This window comes from Toxotes jaculatrix, chromosome 7 (genome assembly GCF_017976425.1).
Source record: "Toxotes jaculatrix isolate fToxJac2 chromosome 7, fToxJac2.pri, whole genome shotgun sequence".
Taxonomy (NCBI): domain Eukaryota; kingdom Metazoa; phylum Chordata; class Actinopteri; family Toxotidae; genus Toxotes; species Toxotes jaculatrix.
Window position 1 is genome coordinate 10,691,564 of NC_054400.1, and position 25,021 is coordinate 10,716,584.

The 25,021-nt window shown below is 41.8% G+C and overlaps 1 protein-coding gene across 3 annotated transcripts in view; it reads right to left on the bottom strand.

Moving 5' to 3' along the window:
• LOC121185005 (aminopeptidase O (putative)) overlaps window positions 1–25,021 on the bottom strand; it is a 69,592-nt gene that overhangs the window by 12,395 nt on the left and 32,176 nt on the right. The window contains exons 12-14 of one of the 3 annotated variants that reach the window (XM_041042956.1): window positions 23,416–23,478; window positions 22,069–22,155; window positions 2,592–2,708 (exon numbers count right to left, since the gene is read on the bottom strand). In XM_041042956.1, the coding sequence (XP_040898890.1) occupies window positions 2,592–2,708; window positions 22,069–22,155; window positions 23,416–23,478 (267 nt within the window). Of the gene's footprint in view, window positions 1–2,591; window positions 2,709–22,068; window positions 22,156–22,830; window positions 23,097–23,415; window positions 23,479–25,021 lie in introns of those variants that run through there. The other 2 variants (XR_005894327.1, XM_041042957.1) reach the window with 2 other exon arrangements.

The following is a 25,021-nucleotide window of genomic DNA, read 5'->3' on the forward strand; positions in this document are numbered from 1 at the left end:
TGCTTTCTTGCTTTTCTCTGCAAGAAAGCCAATAACACTTTTGATGTGTTTCTTCCTTTTTTGTCTTTCAAACTTTCTTTTGTATTTGCACTCCACTACACAATCTAACTGTAGCCATTATTGTTTTCTTATCTAGTCATTTGCCCAGTGGCACCTATTAGTCTGGAAGGGATTGCTTCCTCTGTAATCCCTCTCAAGGTTTTTAAATTTTTCCCTGAAGAGTTTTTTTGGAGGGAGTTTTTCTTGCTCACTTGCAGAGCTGTTTTTGTTTCCAGTCTAATACGAGCCTGTGAAGCCCTTTGAGACAATTTGATTAAAGGCTCTACAAATAAACTCGAGGTGACTTTTTTAGTTTTCCTCAGACACTCTTTGGATCACTCTTAATAACTCTTTTCCTTTGTTCTGTTTTCTCCTCTCCACTCCACATGTTGTGGTCAGTAGAACCAGACAGTTCTTGATGTGGTCCAGTCACTGGAGAAGTAAACCTAACCTGTGCATCACACACAATGCACCCTATGTGTTTGACCGACAGATGGCCTTTGACACATATGTGCATGTGAGCTCTCACAAAATCAGCAATGCACTCAAGAAACTACACACATGCATGCACCGATCAGCCACGACATTAAACCCAGTAACCAGTTCTAATGTTGTGGCTGGTCGGCGTATATGCGCTCGCATGTGATCACACAGCATCTCGCATCACATGAGACTCATATGAAAGGAAATGGGCCAAAGTCACGCACACTTTCTCATACATGCAAACACATGCTCCGGCACACAGACGCACTCACACACGTATTCATGGTCACTCACACCGTTCACAAAGCAGTCCCACTGCACGCACACTGGTGGTCAGTCGTATATTTCCTTTCACTATCGTGTACATGATCACGCAAATCACACACAGAGAAACTCAAGCTTGCACGCCAGTCTTCACGCCACCTTTATACCAAAGGCAAGCTCCTTTATCACTTTCACTGTACAGTGTTTTAAACTTCATTCTGCTTGGTGAAACAATATGTAACAGCATGCTGTGCTACTATATAAGAGCTTCACAAGCCTATTTAAGTTGAAATAATGAGAAAATATCCCACAAAATAGATTAATTAAAATGATTAAATATCAAAACTCCTACCATTGGTGTGGTATGAAATCAGAGGAATTGCTGGAGGTTTACTAAAAGCTGGAAGGCCTGATGGTACAGTGGTATTTTCAGGTGATCAGTTGTATCACAATGCCTTCTGAGTTGACATATGACTAACGGCCTTTCAGAAACCATTACCATCATTCCTATAAACCAATATTCATCCACTCTGAAAAGCTCTCTTTCTCTATGAGGTAAACAGCGAGGGGCTACAGAGGCTGAGCGGCACTCGGCCCTGTATTTATCCAAGAATTTTAAACAGATCAATCATCAATCTTCTGAAGAGGATTCTGTACCAGACAAAGAAAGGCTGTGTGAGAACAGGAGACAGAAAAAGGCAAAGGAAGCAACAGACAGAAAAAGAGGAGAATAAATGGCCACATTTATAAGGAGAGACGTAGGTGATTAACCTCTTCTGAATGAGATTACTAACATTAGGACTGGACCATTGCCTTCAGACAGGTGTGTGCAGCTGTGTGCATGTTTGTGAGTGTGTGTAAGTGTGTGTTTTTCCATGCATGACTATGTCCATAATGGCCCTGTGTATTTTTAGAAAACACTGAAAGTTGTTTCCTGGAAATTGCAGAGGAGAATCTGCTTTCATCTGCCAGGAAGTCTGACTAAAGAGGCCTAAACCTAAAGCTGGACCCGAGGCCAAACAAAGAGTGACCTCGGTTTGTGACCATGAGATCGATTGTGAAAACGAAAAGTAAGACAATAACCTGAAGAAGTGAGTTACGTCACTGAAACAAATTATGCTTTCAGATCCAGGCCAATAAATTCACAGAGAGTTAGGAATGTTAATAATAAAAATGTCCATAAATGCAACTTTAGATGTCTGGATTCAATACCATAACCACTCAGCTGGTTTTGTACAGGCAGAACATTTGAGCCCAATTATATACATTACTGCCCCAACAAAACAGCTCATATAAGTAATAAGAACTTGTAAAAAACTAAATATGTATCAAATTTTTCTTTTCAAGACAAGCCATGTGTTAATGATGGAGGTTAGTGTGGACAGTTTACGGGCCCTGCCACAGCTGTGTTGTAACACTCGTGCTCCTGTACTGAGAGAAGGCGATGTACTGTACAGCAAGGAACTCTTGAGCTGTCTACACACACAGCTGCAAAGTACACGCAGGCAAAAACACACACACACACACACTCACAAACATTGTTAATAGTACCATTAAGGAACTTTGTGCAGTACTAAAACATGAAGCGAATACTTGTGGGATTTAGCCAGTAAAGACAGCTGTAAAAAAAAGAGAGCTGCCATAACAGCAGAATTTACTACACATTACTAAGTGTTGTGCCTTGGGATGGGAACAGAGAGGAAAGCCTTCTGCTTTTTATTCATGGAGGAGATTATGAGAGCTTGGATACATATGCTCATATGGGGTGAATACTGTATGTGCATGTGTGTTGTGTGTGGTCTTACCTCAGCGTCTCGATTCTGGAGGTCGTAGGTCCTCTGCAGAGTGCGCATTGTTGGCACACTTAGCTCTGATTCCTCTAACAGAAGCTCCAAAAGCATCACTAGCTGCTCCGACATCAACTGAGGAGACAAAACAATTTATGAGATTAATAGTGCTGACTAATACAAGTTCCCTAATAAAATATATTGAGACATGTTACTAAATATTATGCGGTCCCATCTTTCCTACACCAGCAGCTTCAAACTACTGAACTAGAAAAATGATCAAGACTAGCAAAATTATTCACATATTGCGTACTGTGCACCCACTCACAAACACATTTACATTATTTTCCATAAGTTTCATTTTCTTCTCTGTGCTGGGAAAGGTTGATGAAAAAACACATTAGGCAATTAATACAGCCCTTCAAAGCGGAGGAAATGGTAGCATAATAAAACAGAGCTGAAATGGTAATTAAATAAACATGGTAAACCAAGTGAGTCTTGTACAACTGGGAAATATTACAAAACAGGCAAAAGAGGACAGATGAAGGGAAAATATGATTTGAACAGAGGACAGAGAGAGAAGTTAAACAAAGCAATGAAGTAGTCTTTTTTGATATTATCCTATTGTAGAGAAACAAAGAGAGCAGCACTGTTCAGGGACACACGTTGCCAAAAAAAGACATCTTTAAGAAGAATTAGACTTTGTAGTTTGTAAGGTTGCAGTGAAACCCCTGACTGAGACTAAGAAGGAGACAAAGAATTTTAGAAAAGAAGAAAGGTTTTCAGGAAATAGGAAATGCCTCACTGTTGCTTCTTAAAAGCACATGTACTGACTGTGTTATTCTGAGGTAAACCTCAAGGAAACAGCCTATTTTCTTCTGATGACTAACATCTTCAGGGACGGTGAAAACTCAGCGGTGAGCTTAGACGATTATTCCGAGGATGGATGTGGGCAGCGATATGAGAGAGCGACTTCCTCCTCGGGGGACATCTGTGCCCAGCCTTGCCTGCCTCTCTCCTGGATACACCCAGCACTCCCATCCACATTTTCTCTCTGGTCCCAGTCTGGGACACAATTAATGGCTGAAGGCCCCATGGAGACGAATGTGAAAATAGGTATGAAGTGTGTGTGTGACTGAGCGAAGCAGAGCACGAGAGAGAGAGAGAGAAAGGGGGAAAAAAAAAGAAAATGACAGAGAAGAAGGTAGATCGACAAAACTCTTCTATTCAGGTAAACACATCCAGAGAGAGTAGAGTAAATAGCTGCAATTGTGTAATATGTATTTGAAAAGAGCCTATCCATTTAAAGCTGTCTTTGGTAAATAACCTTCTTAGTGCTGCTGGGAAATACTTGACCTAAAACCAGGAAGTATTTCAGCATGTAGCTGTTGGAGCTGAGGGAATAACACCTAGACTCAAGCTGGCAAATGGTCAAATCAAACACTACTACCACTGCTGCCACACACACACACACACACACACACACACACGCACACACACGCACACACACACACACACACACACACACACACACACACACACACACAAACACTGGTGATCATCTAGCACCGTGGAAAATCTGATATCCAGTCTTTCCCTTCACCCTCCATCAACTCTCCCCTCTCTCTGTCCCTCCTCCCTCCATTTTGTGAAGGCTGAGTGTTTTCTGAAGTGGCGTCTCCATCACTAAAGGGTTTCTTTGGGGCCCACCCATGATCCTTCTCACTCTCCCACCCTTTGAAAAGTGAGGAGTCCACAGCAATTAAAAAAAAAAATGCTCTCACACACACACACTCACACACACCACTACAGTACACACACCCTTCTGTGCTGATTATGAGATCCTGTTGTGCCTGTATGTACTTACGGTCATGATCAATATGTCTGTACCACAGTCTCCAAAAACAAATTCCTGGTCAATGATGGTACATTACAAATCAGTTTGTATTGTTATTATTATCCTGTCTCACACACACACACACACACACACATTGAACAAATACTCACAGACAGTAATGTGACTGTCTGTTTCATCACATGTAACCTCTCCATGGTGAAGTCAACAATATCAACAGCAACTCATGTCCACTTCAACAAAACAACAACACCACAACAAAACAAAAAATACAAAAAAAAACCAAAAACAAAACACAAACTATGTACATTTACTCAAGTACCATACTTTGAGTGCACTTTATTTGGGGATTTCTGTTTTTTGTACTTTGTACTTCCACTGCATTACAATTCAGGTGAAAATACTGTACTTCTGCTTTCACTAACTATATGAATTGTTTTTGGTGAATTCTTTGTGCTTGGGAATGCAATTTCAGTCTGATGCAGCAAAGACAGATTCTGGCAGTACAATGAAAACTGCTCAAATTCACCCAACTTGCTCTCTCTCATCTTCTACACATTTAAGCCTTGTTGCATGCACCTGCAACTAGGGCTACAACTAACATTTTTTTTTTTTTTTTTTTTTATCATGAATTAATCTGTTTGTTGTGTTTCTCTTGATTAAGTTCTAAAAATCCAAAGGGACAAATGTACAAATGTCTTGTTTTGTCAGATAAACAGTTCAAAACTCAAACGTATTCAGTTTCCAATCTTAGAAGACAGAAGGAAAAAAAGGACATATTCACATTTGAGGAGCTAAAAAATTACTTGTTTATCAAATTATTTATGTAGATTATTTTTCAGTCAAATAATCAACACAGCTCTACCTGCAACCTTGCAGCACTTGTGTCTGGTCGAACTGGCACTCATTCATGATTGTGTCTCCTTGATACACTGTGGTTTAGATTGCACCTGCCAAATGCATAAATGTAATGTACAATAAATGAATCCCGAGAGGCTGAAAAATATCTGGGCATAATTTCATTACAAAAGGGATTTGATATGATGAAAATCTTAAGAATTCTGACTTGGAGTAAAGGCTGAATACTTCTTCAATCATTGCCTGCTGTCCCTTCAATGTCATATCACTGAAGTGCTCAGCAACTGCTTTAAGACTCTGCTTTCATGACAATCTAACTTCATGTTGGTGAGGGAAAAATGTGTTTCAGGGTAGCGGGGTGTAGTTGAGTGTGTGTTTGTGTTTGCTGGTGTGGGTGACAGAAGGAGAGAGAGAGAGAGCAATTACAGGGGAAAAGGTGAACTCCATGGCTGAGTACTCCCTTATTAATGGGTAGAGTCTGAAGAATGGCACACGAACACTTACAAACAGCCTACACACACACACACACACACACACACAGAATCCCATGTCATGACCAGGTCATGGGTAACTCTAACAATAGCCCTTAATAGTACAGTGCTGAAAGCACTTTACCACTGAAGGGGGAAACGTATTCCTCTCTCCCTCGCTCTCTCTCTCTCTCTCTCTCTCTCTCTTTTTCTCAACAATTCATGTGAAAAGATCTTCTCACACTCAGAGACTAACACACACATTGCAGAATTTTGCCACATGAAAGAAGCATTCCATTCCCATACTGTCAGTCAAAGCTCAGGAATGCTAACGGTGAAAAAGACATAACACACGGTCTCTCTCTTTCCCTTTCTCTGTCCCTCTCTCTCTCTCTCACACACACACACACATACCGAGACTGCCTGTAATTTTACTCATATTGTATGGACATTATGCTGTATATAAAACAATACACACACCAAAATACACACTTCCCTTCTGTATAAACCGCTGACACAGGTTGGTTGCACCAACTCTATATTGAGTTGGGCCTTGCAAGGACCTCTGGGAAATATGCTCCTGAAATGTCCCTTTCACACACTGACCTCTAAACCTCAACAGAACAATGACACACACAAGTGTGCATGCATGCACAAATATAGACTGTTTGCCACAGTGACTGACAGCTCAATGGGACAAACACCTAAAGTAAACACAGGATATACTGACCACCACAAACTATAAATGAAATAAAGTATATATAGTTGGGTACTTGTGTAGATGTGTGCCCTGATGTACATGGTATCCCCATGTGAATGGTAAGAGTTGGACAAAATGAGAGCTTGAGAGAAAATGGAGAGAAAGTCAAAAGGAGGAAGTGACTACATTTGTGTGTGTGTGTGAGTGTGTCAGTGTATATGTGGGGGTGTATGAGACTATGGGGCTAAGCAACATTAGTCATGCTACTACTCCGGCATAATATGTTTGTACAGCACAAAATGAATCGAAGCTCTGTACAGATTGTGTACACACGCACACACGGCATCAATCAATGCTTTCTTGTGATATTTCTACTCTTAACACTGATCAGCCGGCAATAAAGGATTGGTTAAAAGTTGCACATAAATTGTTTCTGCACTGCACTATCCTTCTTTGAGATTGTGTAAGAGATGAAAAAGTATAGTCCAAAAAGAAAGAAGGTAAATCTTAAATCTTTTTCTGTGCTTTTCCAGCAATCCATCACTTGTTCAGTATTTCCATGGCAACGGCACTGAGTACCACTCTCTGCATTCTGTACAGTACATAAGAGAGCGAGCCCATGTCCTTATTCAGGAGACATTATGCATTGACAAGACTGATTCAAAATATTTACATTTGGTTCATCCTGGTGATCATTCCTCACATATCACATCCTAAAGAGCTAAACAGGGTCGTGATCTCCACCTCTTTTAGTCTCTTGGTATCTTAAGTGGTCATTCGCCATTTACCATCACATCTCAGCAAGAGGTTCATGGGTGCAGATAACCTCTGTTAACCGAAATATCACTGCCTTCTCTTATGTTTCTGCTTCTACTTGGACTGATTCACAAAAAAAAATGCAGTTGTGTTTTTACTCCTATTTTTGTGTCTTCTTTTGACTGTAACTCTGTCACACCCTTCGGTTGCTCGCAGTACTAATCTGAAAAAATAAGCTCATTGTAGATTGCTGCTAATAAGAAATAAAAAAAGGGAAACGACAAAAAAGTGAGGAAACAGGCAAAAGGCAATACCAGAAAGGGCAAGAGAAATGACAAAAAGGGAGAAAAGGCACCAAAGGGTTTGTGTAAAAAGTCAACGATTGGACTAACTGACCATAAAATCTATATAATGTCTCCAAAGAACATAAGAGAACCTCTTTCTCTGCCCTTGGCGCCGTTAAAAGCAATACAGAGGTGTTGCTAATGCTTTCTTTTCCTCCCTTACCTCCCCTCTGTTCCTTCTCTTACTCCCTACCTCTGTACCACTGTGGAGAGTGCGCTGCTTGTTCAGTCACACTGCATTATGGGGGTTAGAGACATTGAATAACTGTGACATTATAAAACCAAACTGTGATTTCTGAGAGGCCATTGAATCGTGGGTGTACATGCGTGTGTGTGTGTGTGTGATGCCATTCAACCGCTCGGCTGCCTTTTATTTCTGTCTGACCACAGGCTCGTAAAAACACATTCTGGCACCAGCAGCCAAAGGCCTCAGCCCACGTCGCCTCAGGTACTAAGGTTTCACTCTTTCTTTCCCTCAAATCCCTCCCTTTCTCTCTCCCTCTGCCTCTGTCTCCGTGACTGTCGGCTCCCCGTCTCCATACCAACTCATTTTCACTTTTCCTTTCACTGGCCCAAACTGTGAGTCTGGCTCCTCCAATTAAAAGCCTCTCCTTGCTGCCTTTATCTCTTTTTGTCCGTCTTTATTTTACACTTGATTTAAGGGCCCAAACATTCATCTCCTCAAACAGCACTGGCAGACTTGGGTCTTGAGGACAAACAGTACGCCGAGCAGCTGTTAAGATTCCCTCAACAGCCATGACAACATAAATAGCATCACAAATACTTACACTTTTTACACAATTAGCCTGCAACTGCTCTATACAGCTGCGCAGAATTAAAATGCGCAGCAAAACGATGCAGATGGTCAGGAATAAAACAGCGAGCAAGAGGCAAAAAATTGAAAACCAAATGATGTAAAGAAACTGTTGGTAGCTTGGGAATTTTAAATCAAGGCAAGTGGCAATTCACCATCTCTACCACTCTTTTCTAATGGGTGTACTTCTTAAATAGTAAAAGATTAAGAATTCTTCACCAATGACTTAAGCATAAGTGCAAATAACCTCTGATTCCTAGCAGAAGTTGAGTGTTACTACCTTTCCCAGAAAGAAACCAATTATTTAATTATCACATCACATGGTCACATGTTAGCAGGAAGCCCCTCTCATACAATAGCAGTAGTTTCAGCTTGCCAAAGCATGTGTTGAAGAGATGAGTAAAAGGTGTGGCAGTAATGACTGCACCCTATAAATATAAAACATAGAAATATGATATATTCATACACTGTGGGAAAAAGATGCTGCAATCTTATGGCTTCACAAGGCCTAAAAAGACATTATAAAACAGCCTGCTGACATCATAGGTTCTGTAAACCAATTCTGGGTAATAGATTGGAGAACACACACACACACACACACACACACACACACACACACACACACACACACACACACACACACACACACACACACACACACACACACACACACACACACACACACACAGGAGATGCTGAAAGGTTATCTGCGAGTCACATGTTGCCCTTTCAACTTGTGAAATGGACCTGTCTTCTATGCTATCATCTCCTCAAATGATGTCACACCTGCTGCTGCTTGCAGCACAGTGATGATCTCACAGAGAGTGCCGGTCACAGACAGATGACCTCGACGATGACCTAAAAGCTGCAATTGCTATCTCGTCTTCAATAGTATTCTTTGTTTGTTTTTCACTTTGAAAACGGCTTTAATCAACAGCCACAACATCTACAGAGAGAGGGATGGGGGTGTATATTTGCATGTGTTTATGTGTGTGTGTGTGCATCTGGCTGTTGCAATCAGTCGTGAGCCCAATCATCATCAGGAATCAAAACATATAGAGAGCTTTTGAGAGAACCAGACACAGTGGGACAAAAGATAAAGAGACAGAAAGGTTTTGAAGTTTTGACCTTGCAATCATGATGCCTGTCAGGATCAATTGTCTCATCAATGTATCTTCTGACACAAACACATGCATTGACAACAGGCAAAATGTCAGGATTGTTCGCCAGCATGAGCGAATATAATGGGAAACAAATATTCATAGCACGCACAATACACTGCCAATCAACAGAGCCCCCTTTGGCAAACAAACAAGTCTATGTGCCTCATTTATGCTGTGTGAGTCAAGTGTGCTGGATACATTTTTGAGCACGCACTAGTATGTATGCACAGGACAACTACAGTGTGCTCTCTACATGAAGGCATAATGTCTGTGAAGATTCTCGGTCACCTGGGTCGTGGTTATCCAAGAAAAGTTCCACTCAACTTTTCTTGCATGAAGGCATTATGTGTTCTTCTACACGAATACCCGATATTGAACCCCCAACCCCAGTTCACCCCCACCACCATCTTCCTTCTTGGCCTTCAAGTTCACAGTCTCAGGCTAATCAAAAAGCAGTGTGGAGGTCACAGTGGGGGTTGCAAATCAGGGGTTAAGATGAAAAAGCATACACAGTTGACCTGGCAGTGGGGGGAAAAAAATTCACTCTGAGGGGGAATCAACCAGGCAAACAAACACACACACAAAAAGAAACACACTTACACAAAACGAGCATGCAAGTACACTTGTGCATGCACTTTCAGCGGCCATGAGGCACGTGCTTCGCAACTCATCAGATAGCTTTTCTTCATTGTCTCAACACTGTTCTTTCTTTGTGCAGCCCCACAAGGTGGGGCATTTGTTATGTAAAATTCTATGTTCCTGCAATTTGGCATTGATCATGGAGGCAATTAACATGTTTTCTCTCCTACTCATCACCACTCTGACTCATACTCATTCACACATACACACACCTCCAAAACAGGGGAAGTTTAATTAATCTCTGGCACTCTATGCTTTGACGCAAGCCACAAATCTAACTGTCTCCAGTGGATGCCTCCCTCGCCTCCCTCTTACCATTCCTCCTCCTCCCACAATCCATTGTTCCATTCCCGATGGAGACACAAACAACTCCTCAAACACATGCACATTTCAGATAGGCCCCTCTTTTTTAATGTTTTTTTTTTTACCTTTTTCTTCCCAATTTTGGAAAGCACAATTTCCCTGTAGAACAATCTTTGTCACCTCTTGTGAAACTGTTGTCCTGGGGAGCCAGAAACAGGCATGGGCCTCCTCCTCACTGTGTCACCAGCAGTGTCTTTTTCACCTGCCATCTTCACTGAAAGGATATAACAAGGCCCCTCAGATCCAACTATCCTCCGTGTAGGTGCCCTAACCAACCAGTGGGAGTCACAACTGGGGGCTGAACCCAAGTCTCAGCAGTGGCTGGCGAGTGTTCTGCCCTTGCGCCACCCGTACGCCATTAAAAGAGAGAGGCCTTTGAAACAGAACTGGAACAAAAGGACTGCTGTTTGTGTGTGTGATAGAAAAATCTGTAGCATTTGTACTACAGTGACACATCCAAACAGCTGGACATCAGCTTAGACAAAGAGAGAGGTGAGGAGAAAGGGATGGTGGAGAACAGAAGCATACAGGCTTTTTGTGTAACTACACATGGACAAACTGATGAAAGCACTCTTCTAAAGGTTATCATAAAGGATAAATCTGGTAATTCTATATTTTTCATTTTAGCAACAAATCCTATGTAAAAAGCAAAACCACTTCGAATTAATCATACTAACAAGTATCGTGTGTGAATCCAAAGCCCGATAGTGGTAATAAATCTGTTCCATAGACCTCACTGTTGTCTAAAAAGTATTAAAAACACATCATTGCACTTAGTGAATGACATGGTCTTTCATTACAATGGACATGGGAACCGCAGTTTATTTTACCATGTAGAAAGTCCTAGTGCTGTAAACACTTCAAATTCAAATCAGCTTGAAATAGTCCCTAGAAAAACATTATTTACCCCTTTTTGAGTAACATATGCAAAAAACTGCAGGGCCCAATTGCTTAAAAAGAAACGCATATTTGTTATCTGTTTTTAAACATACAATTTCAAACAATATTTGTTCATATCTACCAAAATTTGGGAATTTTTTGCTTTAAATGTACACAGTGTGACTAATCGTTCAGAGAAGGGTTAAATGGACTTAAAACGAATGCATTCTTCTTATTCGTCTCATTGTTGTTTCCATTTTTCACCATAGAGTTTCAGTGTCCTGTGATTTGTCTATATCCTGCTTCAGGGGATTTTCTTCCTGCCAAGAACAAAATTCTGAGGGAAATACTGACGCCTCAATCCAAAATTATCACCATATTGGAATTTAGCTGATGCTCAACACAAACACATACACACACTCTCATAGAACATTTAGTTATCTCCTAGATACTCAACTGCTCATTCCCTGGACACGTAAGGAACGGAAGTATGAAATGTGACTAAGGCTGAAAATAGCAGAGCACCCAGGTTTAATTTCCTCTTGTCATTTGTTCTGGCCTGATCCTGGGAGGGTGAGAGCAGCCTCGGGGCCCTGGTTAAATATTATCCCTGGGGGGAAAAAAAAAACTGAAAAAGAAAAAACAAAACCAGCCTACCAGCCACACAGCAGTTTCCTTTAAGAGGTAGTGGATAAATATTATCAGTGGTGTCTGCTGGTCTTGATTATAATAATTACAAAGGTTAATAGGGCACAGACGCACAAAGACGGACACAAACACATACACAAACACATACACGTAGTGAAGGGTTAAAAACTTTTGTCAGCTCATGCAGCTGAATGTTGGCAATTTTACCATGCCATTTTGTAGTGGTTAGACTTCTAAATGTCAGCAAGGCAAAGGCACACATGTACACGCACGCACACACACACACACACACCCATGAACACACAGGCAGCTAAGATTCGTCCATTTAAGCCAGGTTTAGCCAGATGACAACAATAATAGGGGTAAAACACAAACATGCACCGGAGATGACCTCGAGTGTGGAACGATAACATCTACTGCTGTTGAAAGATACACTGAGAAAGAGAGATACAGAGCCAGAGTTGGAGAGAAAACAAGGCGAACGAAAGATGGGATGACTCCAGCAGACAGAGTCAAACACGGAGAGGGAGTGGCACTGGAAGAGGAGACCGCAGAGAGAGGCTAACATGGGCAGAGCCATCAAAATAAAAGGTCATGTTCAGGAAGAAACTCTATGGATTCTCCTGTGGTTCTGCGTCAAAGTGTTTGTCTTTCTGCATGTGTGTGAGATAAGTTAATGTGTTTCAGACACAAAAAGACACATCTTTGTCTGTCTTTGTGTGCTTGTGTGTGTGGAGTATACATATGCGTGTTGTCTCCTGTGTGAACTCCACGCTGGCTGGGTTTAAGCAGTCTGAGCTGAGAGAGGTATGTGGGATGGACTAAGCCCAGATATGTGCTGCACAAACAGACACATACACACACACACACACAAGAAGAAAAAGAAGAAGAAAGGAGGAAGATATTAGAGAATGACAGAAGACACCACAGAAACAGGAGAGAGATGGAGAAAGAGACACAGAGGGAGAGAGACACCATCAGAAAAACAGATGGAAAGAAATTCAAAACCTGTTGTTTACTTTGCATTAAAACCACAGGAAGACAATCCTTCTGTTTTTTTTTCCAATGATAAGACCACTACCAGCTTAGCAACACATGATATCCCAGACTGGGGAGTTTGGAGCTGAGGCTGTCGCCTGCAGTATGGCTGCTGGCAACAACTGAACAGTTTTTACATGTGTCTGTCTGAGTGTTTTAATACTAGATTACACCAGACCTTTGGAAAGATTAAGACAGTATTTCTATGTTGTCATTCCCTGGCAGTGACACAACATCCTCATCTTTACTATGACTTGTCTTAGAGTCATTTTAGCTTTATTTTACAGTACTTTTTTCCTCCTAACAAGAGGAAGTTTTTAATACCTGAGTTTTTAATACCTCTGTAGTATTTGGCCATAGTGTTTGGTAGGTTTGGAATTGTCAAATCAAGAAAAAAATTCCCAAAACAAAAGTGTCCCTGCTTTTTCTTTATCTTATGTGGTTATAAATATGAATGTTATGGTTGTTGCTCAGACAAAACTAGCAATTTTGAAGACATCACCTTGGGATTCAGAATTAGTTTTAAGTCTATCCTAAATTCTAGGAAAAACAATGCTGCTTTAGGGACAAAAAAAAAGCATCCTAGCATAAATACAACTGTGATCTCAACAAATATGAAAGAGAGGACAAGCTCCCCCCAAACAGTGTCAGATCTCTTAGACGCTTCACTACTGGTTTCATGTGCAGGACTTATATTCATTGTCTAATGGCCTTGCACTATACAGATGACATTACTTTGTGTGCATGCATGTGTTTGTATATATTTGTGCGTGTGTGTGTGTTTTTGACAAGGCTAATTGCGTCAGGGCTGTCTGAGGGTGCTGGGGAGGGCTCCCCAGTCATTACCAGGAAAGACAGATGTTTTAGCACTCAGCACGGTGCATTTATTCGCGCGCGCGCGCACACACACACACACACACACACACATGCACACACATGCACACACATGCACACACACACAAATACAACATTACATACTATACCTAAGAAAGCTATGAGGTGATGCCTAAATCAGGTTTTATGTGAAAAGCATAAAAAAAGCAGCTCTGTGTTACAGCCCAGCCCAATATTGAACATGACTGTACACTAAATATCTCGCTGAAGTGTCACTGGATTTAACACCGTGACCTCCACGCTTCAGTGCGCTTTTATAGCACTGCATAATACTGAATGTCTAAATTTGTGTTTGAATAGACTCCAAAATGAACAATGCGTAGTTGTGTGAGTGACAAAGTGCAGTGTTTTTGTACATATTGTGGCAGCCATATTCAGCAGGCTGTGTTCTCGCTCTCTCCCTGATGCATTTTCCATGTGCGCTGGAAAGACAAACACAGCTGCACTTTAATGACACTCAAATGCTTCTGGGATTCAGAATGCATGTGTATGTGTGTAGATGTTTGTGTGTTCTTTTTGACCACTTCAGTGAAAAGCCTGTTGCAGTTCCTCTTGCTCCCCTCTCTCTCTTTCTCCTGAGAATTCCCCACCTTGTGTGTACGTTTTTGGTTGTGTACATGTGAGCGTGCATGGGTGTGCTCCCCAGAGAGTCATGAACGCCATGAAATAGCTTGTCAGCAGCCCCCCACCCCACCCCACCCTTTTTTTTTTTTCCACTGTATACCCCCCATTCACAAACACACGCACACACGCAGACTACAGGGAGTCCCCGGACAAGATGAGACAGGCTGTGAGCTTCAAATGACCCCGAAAACAGAACTGCTGCTGAGTGATAAATGAGACAAATACACGCTGGCACTCTCTCCCTCTCACTTTCTTTCTGTCTTGCTCTCCCTCATTAACACAGCACAAATGGAGCCATCTCCTCTCTCTCCTCGCCTCCCATCTCTACACATAAATCTTTCCATCTCAACCACTTGCTCATAAATTTTACTTTTCTTCTAACTATTTTTCCTCTAGCTTCTTACACCCTATCAAAAGGGAAAACTGTTTTCTCTCTCTATCAGCATGACGGTCGAGAACTTTGGATTTGGAAACAAATTTGAGAAATTGAGCGTATATTACTGAGATTTTGTAATGAGGTTAAAATAGACCTAACAGGGCAACAGCACGATGAGACATCAGTCAGATAACAGTTTTGTCAGTTATACACACTTTGGTGAATCAAACAGCAGTTGTTTGCTACACTGATCCCTTGATTCCCACACAATCCGTTCCTCCTGGTCAGCACTTTTCACAACAGATACTGCAGAAAACGACAAAGCCAGTACGATACTTTTATTGATCTGTTTTTTACTCCAGTCCAGTTGTTTCTTTAAATGACCTGGATTCACCCTGCATCTCCTTTTTATTCCGACTGGTCTTTCACCCATCTCTTTGTGCTCATGAGTTGAGCCATGAAGAATCTTCTTTCTAGTGTACTCAAAGGAATGGACTGATCCATTCTTCTGTAGCTACACTATGTGTGTGCTTCTGTGTCCTTGTTGTAGGTCAACCTGTTTATGCTAGTGTCACGCATTTAATAAAAATGTGTGCCTCTGTGGTGCTGCTTTTCCCACTTTCTACCTCTTCACAATTTCTGGTCACACCTTCATGCAGCTCCTCCTCTTCTGAACTCTTCACTCTAGACCAAAAGGAGAGTTCCAACAACCTGTTAAAGAAACCTACAACCACTTGTCCTCCTTTCAGTACTATGCAAAAGCTTGTCATCACAGACAAGGTTTGAGAACTGCACCAACAGTTTCCATCTTCACTGTGGCCACCTATTACTATGTTTATCTGGCAATCCACATTCCCATTGTGTACAACATCTCAGCCCTGAGCTTCCAGATGATATCAGAGAGCACACGCAAACCCTCCCTCACGATAAGGTGAAAACTTGATAAGGTAAGAAATACAGCATTAACACGTGTTGGAGCCATTAGAGTAAACCATATAGCAACACATAGTAAACTCCCTGTTATAACCTTTGTCATTTCATTCAGTGGACTTCACACAGCTAGTCAAACTGCTATTTAAATATTCCGTTAAAGTAATAGGATGGACTCCTTTGCATAAACTCTGTGTGTTTCCATACTTTATGTGTGCAAATTAAACAATTAAACAATTAAAGGGTACAACCTGAGGAGCCTTTAGCTGATCCCCAGTTGGTTCTTTGATGGAGAAACACATTCTCCCTCTCTCTCTCTCTCTCTCTCTCTCTCTCTCTCTCTCTCTCTCTCTCTCTCTCTCTCTCTCTCACACACACACACACACACACACACACACACACACACACACACACACACACTCACACACACTTTTCTTCCGACCATTTCCCATCCTGATGTGATGAAGTCTGGCCGGAAACAGCCATTTCCCTGAATGTTCCCATCTCTCCTCCGGCATACTCCCTCATCCCTGATTCATTGCCAATAAATCACAGAGGGACAAAGGAACACAGAGAGAGAGAGACAGACCAACTAAGAAGAAGTGTCAGATAGAAAGAGTAAAGGAGAAGGAAGGAGAGATGGCAGTACAAACCAGGAGACAGTGCACTGGAGATAGGAAAACAGAAGTGAAGAAAAACCAGATGTGGGATATGTCCTCATCAGCACTGCTCAGGGGTGGAGTCTGAACTGCCAAATATGGCTGCGTGTACTTCGAAGTGGTGACGTCTTATTAAAGAAAACAACAACAACACAGATGCCATAAAAACACCATTACTAAACGGATATGCTGTATTTCATGGGTACTGGCCAAACTCTAAACAAACGGAAAGAGAGGAAGAGGTGGTCTGCAAGAGAAAAACAGACAAGACTGTTGGGTAATTTGCTACTCAAGCCTTCTTATTATGACCTGCAATTTATTACACTTGTGCACACAAATCATTTAAGTCTATGATGGCAAAACATGGACTGGGATTAAATTCAGTCTGTTCTTTCTCCTACTCCTCTGCTACGTTTTAGAGTAATCAAAGCTACGTGCCAAACAACACAGACTGAAACAATTTCCACATTGCTCTCGTTGTTTTTTTCCCATTCCTCTACTTACAGAAGCCTACTATGGCAGGGTAATGTACGCCACCTGCAAACCCCACCCAACTGAAGAAGCTTTTGATCATGCTTTCCCTACTGTTTAACCTCCCACAGGGGCTCCAGTTACCACTACTACCTCCCCTGTCAAACCATCAACACTGCACCTCAGCCCAGCATAAGGGATTTCAGTCACTGCTCAAACTTACATTATCTCCTAAAATAGAAGCTGGCATCTGAGTCCTTATGGCGTACCTGTGCTGCTATAGGAGCAAAATCCTCTTATTAGAGTTATTTTAACCCTAAGGCCTCTAAGGGAGAGTAGTAAAGTTTAGCGTTATCATTAATACAAAAAGTTGATGACACAGAGTGATAGTAATAGCAAAAGCTGGCAGGTTTAAAAAAAAAAAAAAAAAAAGATAACCACACCCAGCATAGAAGTAATGTACAGAAGTAACAGAAGACACTGAAACCTTCTGAGTGAAAACATCAAACTGTGAAGCTTCAGAGTTATTAGCTGATTGCACCACTTGACCACTGTTAAAGTGTCTAAATCATTACTGCCATTGGATGTGTTCACACAAAACACAACAACAAAAACTGAGGCTGAGACCTATATTTGATCTTGAAAACAACAGCTGACAAAACAATCTTACAAGGTCTGTTTAATAGCTGTTCTGGAGCATTCGATCTGAGCACTGTGCTCAGAAATTTGAGAAATTAGAGTTTGTGCATACACATCATCACAAAAGGGTAAACTTCATCTGCTGAGGAAGATTATGTAATACGACTGAAAGCGTCTGAACAGCCACTAAATGGACCTTGTGGTGAGATGGTTTTGGTGATAGCAAGAATATCTGCTTTGTGCGATGGTCTCAATAACACGTTTTCTCCTGACTCAAATGAGGCGCAGTTTCATCTCCAAACTGCACTTAAGTATCTTTTTAACAATTTTGATGTACCGTACTGATCATAATGAACAGCCTTTGTCTAACAACCTACAATTATCTGCTTTAACTGCTAAATATCGCAAACGATATTGAAAGTTTGTCTCCTGTTCTGACAAATCTGCAGTAAATCAAGCCCCGTCTGTTTCAACAGATGACACTTAACAGTTTGAAGTGCAGTTTCAGGACAGGCTGTTCCTCTAAACCTGATGTTGTTGACATTTCCTCAGCCACAAACACAAACCTGGAGGTACATGTTTTCACAGTGGCCAATTCCATCGACCAGGAAGGTGCAGATGGCTATGTAGGTGCAAATGAGGTGACAGAGTGAAACTGAGACGGAGGCTGACTCATTGTCCACCTATTCTGCTGCATATGTGAAGTTACCATGGCACACAGAAAGATGTCCCCATTCTGACATATATTATCACTCTGAGCTTATGCCTCCCAGCACAATCTGTGCAGTGAGTGTGTATAATCATGTTTTAGCCTGCGCAATAAATACTAGAAAGGTCAAAACCATTTGGTGTGATTGAAAATGATGAAGATGCCAAAATCAAATTATTGGTGATCCTTAATTATGACCACAATGCTCACCAAAATAATAATCATTAGTATGGTGGATGTAAGAATTGTACAGTCTTAGATTCAGCAAGGAGTGTAATGTTAAGAACTGTGAAGTGCAGAACAATTTCAGCTGGAATGTCCAGAATTCAGGATTATACAATTTCCAGAAATTGTTTATCCAGGGGAAGAGCTATGTCAACACTTTTAATATACAGAACCTTAACACATCTGCATGAAAAGAGCCATACTGAATCTAATATAGTGTATTCTAGTGCAGAAATGTGGAACAGAGCAATACAAGCCTAAAGTATAGAGGGAATTTACTTCAGTAAAATTAACAACTTTAAATCACCAGGTTAGAATTTTAATTTTGATCATTGTATGTGAGAGAGTTTAAAAACAAAAAGTTATTTTGGTCTTGCTGCATCTGTCAGGCATTAAACCCATTCTGCTGGCAAGTTGTGACCAAAGCCTGAGGGTACTGAACATACTTTACGGAAAGGCTATACTCCTTAGGTTTTAGGAAAGGTTTAGGCATATTTTGATAGCTATTGATCATCTTTGAGGCACTTTACCATGGAATTAGTTGATTGTAAGGCCCAGGTCAATTAAAAACTGCATCTTTAAAGAGCGTTTTGTTCCCAGAAAAATAAAAAATAAAAAAACAAGGTCTCCCCCACTATTCACAGCGCTTTTCGCCTACAGGGTTTCCTGTCTTGATCAGCAGGGGCAGACGGACCCTCTCATTACGGAGACCGCAGATGAAAATGAGAGCAAAATGAGGCCCATTACCATGCGGGCATGACTAATATCCCTCCACAGACCTCTCCACACACACTGGACACATGCACGCTCATTACACGTGCACATCCAAGTTACACATGTAACACAACAAAAGTCAAAACGCACGCGCTAACATGCTCGTGAATCAATAACGTTACACAGAAACAAAGACGAGGGGAAGTTGGTAATAAACTTTAGCTCTATTAAATTGACCAGATCTTGGGCTGCTCTGTAGGGGGTGTCTGGCTCTTAACACTGTGTGCATCTATAGGTGTGTGTGTATATGTGTGTGTATATTTCCTAATCATCCATGATGTCATTAGTGCTAAATGCGACCCTGGCTCAGTCTAATTCCTGCCCACTAAAAGTCCTGCCTTCTCTATTCCTTCCCTTACCACCTCTTTCCTCTCTGCCTAACCGCTCTTACATCATCTGACCAGTCCTGTAATATTTCATCTCTCATCTCTTCAAATATCCACTCTGCTCTTCATTTCCTCAAACGTCTGCAACACATTCATTACCTCACTGGAATTCACAATCATCAACCTCTAACCCACCACTAGTCTTGGTCTTACTTCAATCCTGAGCTCCAAAAATCCAGAGTTAACAATTCCTCTTTCTGCTTTACTTTTCTACCTTTATTTCTCCCTCTTTTTGTTTTTCCATACAGTCACCTATTTAATGTCTTTCCTGAAGTATCATCTGCAATTTCCTCTCCCTTTGTATTTTTCCACCCAGGCTCATCATTTTGTGGCTTAATTATATGTTTCCATTCCAATTTGATCTAAAAGTCAGTCAGTGGTGTGTGTTTTTCATATTTTACTCTCTCACTGTTCCATGCTCCGATTGTATCTTCATCTCTGATCCATCCCAACTTTTTCTTCCCCTTCTACCTCCCTGTCTCCTGTGTTTTTACCGCCTTTCGCCCCCTCCTTTGCTGAATGGGTATGCTGAGTGATTTATAGCCTTGCAACAGGCTGGTAGACGGAGGGAAGAGAAAAGGAGGAGAGGTAGATGAAGAGAGGGGTTGAGCAGAAATTGGGCTGTTTGGCGTTTGAAGTACATGAAGGAGTAATATAAAATACACCTGGTCCATCCATGGGGCACTCTCTGTACACAGAAACAAAGGGAGGGGAGGGAACTGTAGAGGAGGAGAGAGGAGAGGGCCGGGCCGCAGGGAAGAGAGGGAAAAGGGGTGGATAGAAAGGTAGGGGGTGGGGGTGGGGGGTCACTTCGTGTTTCCTTTCAGGATGGCTTTTATGGTGTAACTTCAAACGCTGACTTCCCACACCCCCACCCCTACATCCCCCTGCTCCCTCGCTCTATCCATCCGTCCATTCGTCCCTCCCTCCTCTTTCTCACTATTGTGTAGGGCCAAGTGGACAGTAATTGGCTATTCTTTCATGAGGCTGATTTCAGCACTCTCTTCCCCCCACAGGAAGGGGCCCTTTTGCTGCCCCTTAGAAGTAAATGTATTTGTGTGTGTGCGTGTGTGTGTGTGTGTGTGTGTGTGTGTGTGTGTGTGTGTGTGTGTGTGTGTACATTGTAAATATGCCAGACAGTAGGTATCAGGTGGTTGAAGGAGGCTGCACTGGCTGCAGACTCTACAGGCATTTCATTCACTGTGTGCTCCAAATTACAGCACAGAAATTGGAGGTAATCTAATACAGAGAAGTCATGTTCCAACATGAGGTTCTATGAAATACTCACTGGATTTAGGTACAGCTTAAAATGTATACCTTTCCTTATAAATAAAGTTTATATTACATCTGTTGAAAGTTACAATACAAAGTGCTGAAAGGAAATTTAAAGCTCTCAAAAGTCACTGGATATATACAATCTTCTTGGAAATGAATGACCGTTTTATTTTTCCTTCAACCCAGGGGCACTTACCCAACTTCATGCCAGAAAATGTACTGTACAAAATGATGAGAGGCTTTGCAAATGTTTCTTACAGTCTATAATATCTGAGCATACTGCAAGTGATATATAAAAGCAGCTCTACTCTCACTAATGACTTCTGGCCCTCTATGGCTTATAGATCAGTGTGCGTTCATTAATGATGCAGGCGTGTGTGCAAGTGAGTGCGTCAATTAGTGTGTAGAGGGGATTAACCATCCCTAAAGAGCTCTAATTAACACTACACTCACGCGAAAACATCTTTTTTGGACGGTTTTTATGGCATTTTTCACCCCCCTTTTTTTTGGTAGTAAACAGTTCAAACTGACAGGAAGCATGGGAAGACAAGGAAGGATGCAACAAAGGTTCAAGGCCAGATTCAAACCCTGAATGTCTAGGCCAAATGGTGTCCACCGCCCACCCCAGACAAACACAGACACCACCCCACACACACGCATTGACCATGACCACACACACACAGAAACAGTGGAGGGTATGTGATGTATACAAGCTCTTAAAAGGTTAAATATGTGGGCGGAGGAGACAACATAAACAGAGACTTGAACAAGTACAGGGTCTCTCTGTCCTCACAGACACAACACATCAACAGAACTTGGGACAATTGTGTTGCCAGGCAAATGGAAATGCTGTAGAGCACAAGAATCACAGCTACTTTATAAGAGCAAAAACCCAGATACATAGGAAGATAAGAGGTTTCCATATGAGAAAGGGACACTGACAAAGTTTAGAAGTAGAGCAGGGGGAATGTAGATAGAGGCCTTAATACAGCAGAATGTCTCCTACCTCTTTGTAGTTCACCTTGGGCTCTGTTCTCTTCCGCTTTCTGCCCTTTCCCTGATGACTCTGACTGAGGAGAATCCATTTTACAACCTGCAGGAGGGAGGATGGTGGGGTGAGGCAGTGAAGGCGGGAAAAAGAAGAGGGTGTAGAGGTAGAGAGAGAGAAAGGCAACAAAGTACCAAGTAGTGAGTGAGAGGGATGACACAGTATGAAGGAGAAACAGAGAAAAAGGGAACAGTGGAGAGGTAATGATAAAGGTGGAACGATGTCAGGGGGAGAAAAGAGAGAGAAAGACAGTAAGAGAAAGAATGAGTGGTCACATCTAACAGCAGAAAGTAAATGTAAACAGACTTAAGGCGCACTTTCCATCTCTCAAGTGGAATATACACATACACACTCTCTCTGAGTCACTAGAATGCAAGCCTTGACAGAGTGTGAAGTGGAAAGACACACAAACGTCCACCAGCGCCTCTAACACATTAATTCCAATCTTTCAGCGCTCACTGGTGCTCCACATATATCCAACACAAACTGCCGGCTAAGACAAAAGAGTAATAGTGAAAGTATGTTTCTGTGACGGAGCCTGCAGCGCAGAAACTCCCTGCACCATAGATCTACATTAAACAGCCAATCACTATCAAGGCCAAACTCTATCTACCCTCACTGACTCCTCTCCTCCGCTTCAGTTTATATCCCAGGCTCCATACATTGTTGTAATACAGTTTAAACATTAAAAAACTGAGATTTCTTAACATTTAAGCGGCTTATAAAGTGGATAAGTCATTTTTTTAAGATGCAATGACTCACGTATTTTTTTGTGTTTTAAGGTATTTATGATGCATTTGACAAATATTCTATACAGACCTGATTCCAATTTATCGGATCGGACAGATAAATTAGAAAGTATAGGCAAAGCAATTAAGAACAACATGGGACTTTTATGGAAGATCTGATAGGCAGCACAGAATGACACGCAACAGATATACAGCGCTGTGTGCCGCACTTCACTCAGAGACAGACAGAGGGAGAGACTGAAACAGGGAGCAAATGAGCAAAAGAGAAGTAGATGGAGTGCAAGAGAGGTAGAGATAAGAGATGGTATCAAACATTGTGAAACAAAGCGTGTAAATGAGACAGAGAAGAGAAAAACAGAGAGGAAGCAGTAAAGAGAAACAGCAGCAAAATAACTGAGTGAAGGAACAGAGTGATGAGAATCAGATGGTAATCACATCAAGCAGTCTAAGGTACAATATTTCAAATCTGAGAGCTGTCCCCAAGTCTGTCTGCCACTCCCTGAAGACAACAAGAAGAGACAGCAAAAGAGAGAAGAGGAGGAGAGAGAGTGCTTACCTCTGCTTTGACTTCTTCCACCAGCCTCGCCTGTGACCACACGGCGCTCCTTTCATACAGCCACTGAACGACAGAGAAGAAGGGAAAGCAGTGAGCCGGGGGCAAGTGATCGGGACAGAGTGGAATGCTTTGCAGAGGCAGAGTGAGAGAGAGAGAGAGAGAGAGAGAGAGAGAGAGAGAGAGAGAGAGAGAGAGAGAGAGAGAGAGAAAGAGAGCCTGAGCAAAGCAGGAAGGGGAGGGAGAGAGGAGAGGTGGGAGGAGAGGGAGGAGGTGGGAGCTCGATCACTTGTTCCTCTGACGGAAACTCGCGACTTGACTCCAGAGGATGAGAGAAAGGAGGAAGAGTGGAGGAGAAGAAAAAAGGAGGAGGAGGAGATAAAAAAAAATCACCTGAAATTCTAGCAACCACAGGACGGTCGGTCACCTCACCCCTCTACACATCCACTCCTCCACCACAACACACACACACACACACACACCTACGCACACAGAGCAGCTAGTAGGCACAAACACACAGCACTTACTCTCTAACCTTATTAAGCTTTCAGCAGAGCCACTGCTTGAGTGATGTGAATCACACATCAGAACGATGATGGCGAGGGCTGTGCATATATGTGTGTTTGCGGGTGTGTGTGTGTGTGTATAGTGGGTAAAATAAGGAGACAGATGCGAGACAGAGCGGAGTGCATGGAAAGAAGGTCTCTGTAATGTCACACCACACACACACACAAAGCAAGCGGCAAGCAGCGGTGCCACATCATATTCATACAATCCTTGAAACACACTCCTCAGACGTCCCCAGGCACACGCTGTGTTTCAGCTATTAGTGTTACCATAGCCACACACAAAGTTCAATACTATAACTGCATGCCTGAGTACTTCTGTGTATTATACAAAAGTACTCCAGCAGAAATAGCATGAAGGTGTGTGTAGAAGCAAAGGACAGTGAGAGAGGCGGACACAGAGAGGTATAAAGTGAGGGAGGTGTTAGAGTGGGCTGTATAGAATGTAGTGAGTGTTGAAACAGTAAATTGGCATTGTGTAACAGGATACCACACATAGCTCTTTTGCTGCCTAGATCCCCAGTACCATTCCCTGAATAGCAACGCTTTTGTCTACGTCTAACTCTTTCTTCATCTCAAGCCCCCGTCTATGTGGTGTCTCTCCAGTGAATCAATATTAGACTGTAGAAGTTCAGAAGTTACACCTCTCACTCATAAACATGCATGAGAAGCAAATGAATCACATCCCCCATTCAGTTCAAAGTAGTATTCAGTAATGTGTTTGAGTTCTGTCAATCCACAGTTTTAGCAGGTATATCCTTCATAATATTTTACTCCTAGAAACAATTCCAGACAATAACAATGCCAAAGATTTGGTACAAATACTAAAATCAACAGATTTTTTTTTTTAATTAAAAAAGGCTGAGCTTTCAACTAATAAATAAGCCAAACCTATTACTTTCAGAAGTGTTTAATGTAGCCTTAATAATAATAATAACTGAGGATAAACTTTGCCAAATAAAGATTTAACATATGAGGATTTGAGTCTGACTGAGTCGGTATATTCAAAAATAATATATTCAAAAAGTATTCAGGTCCAAGAG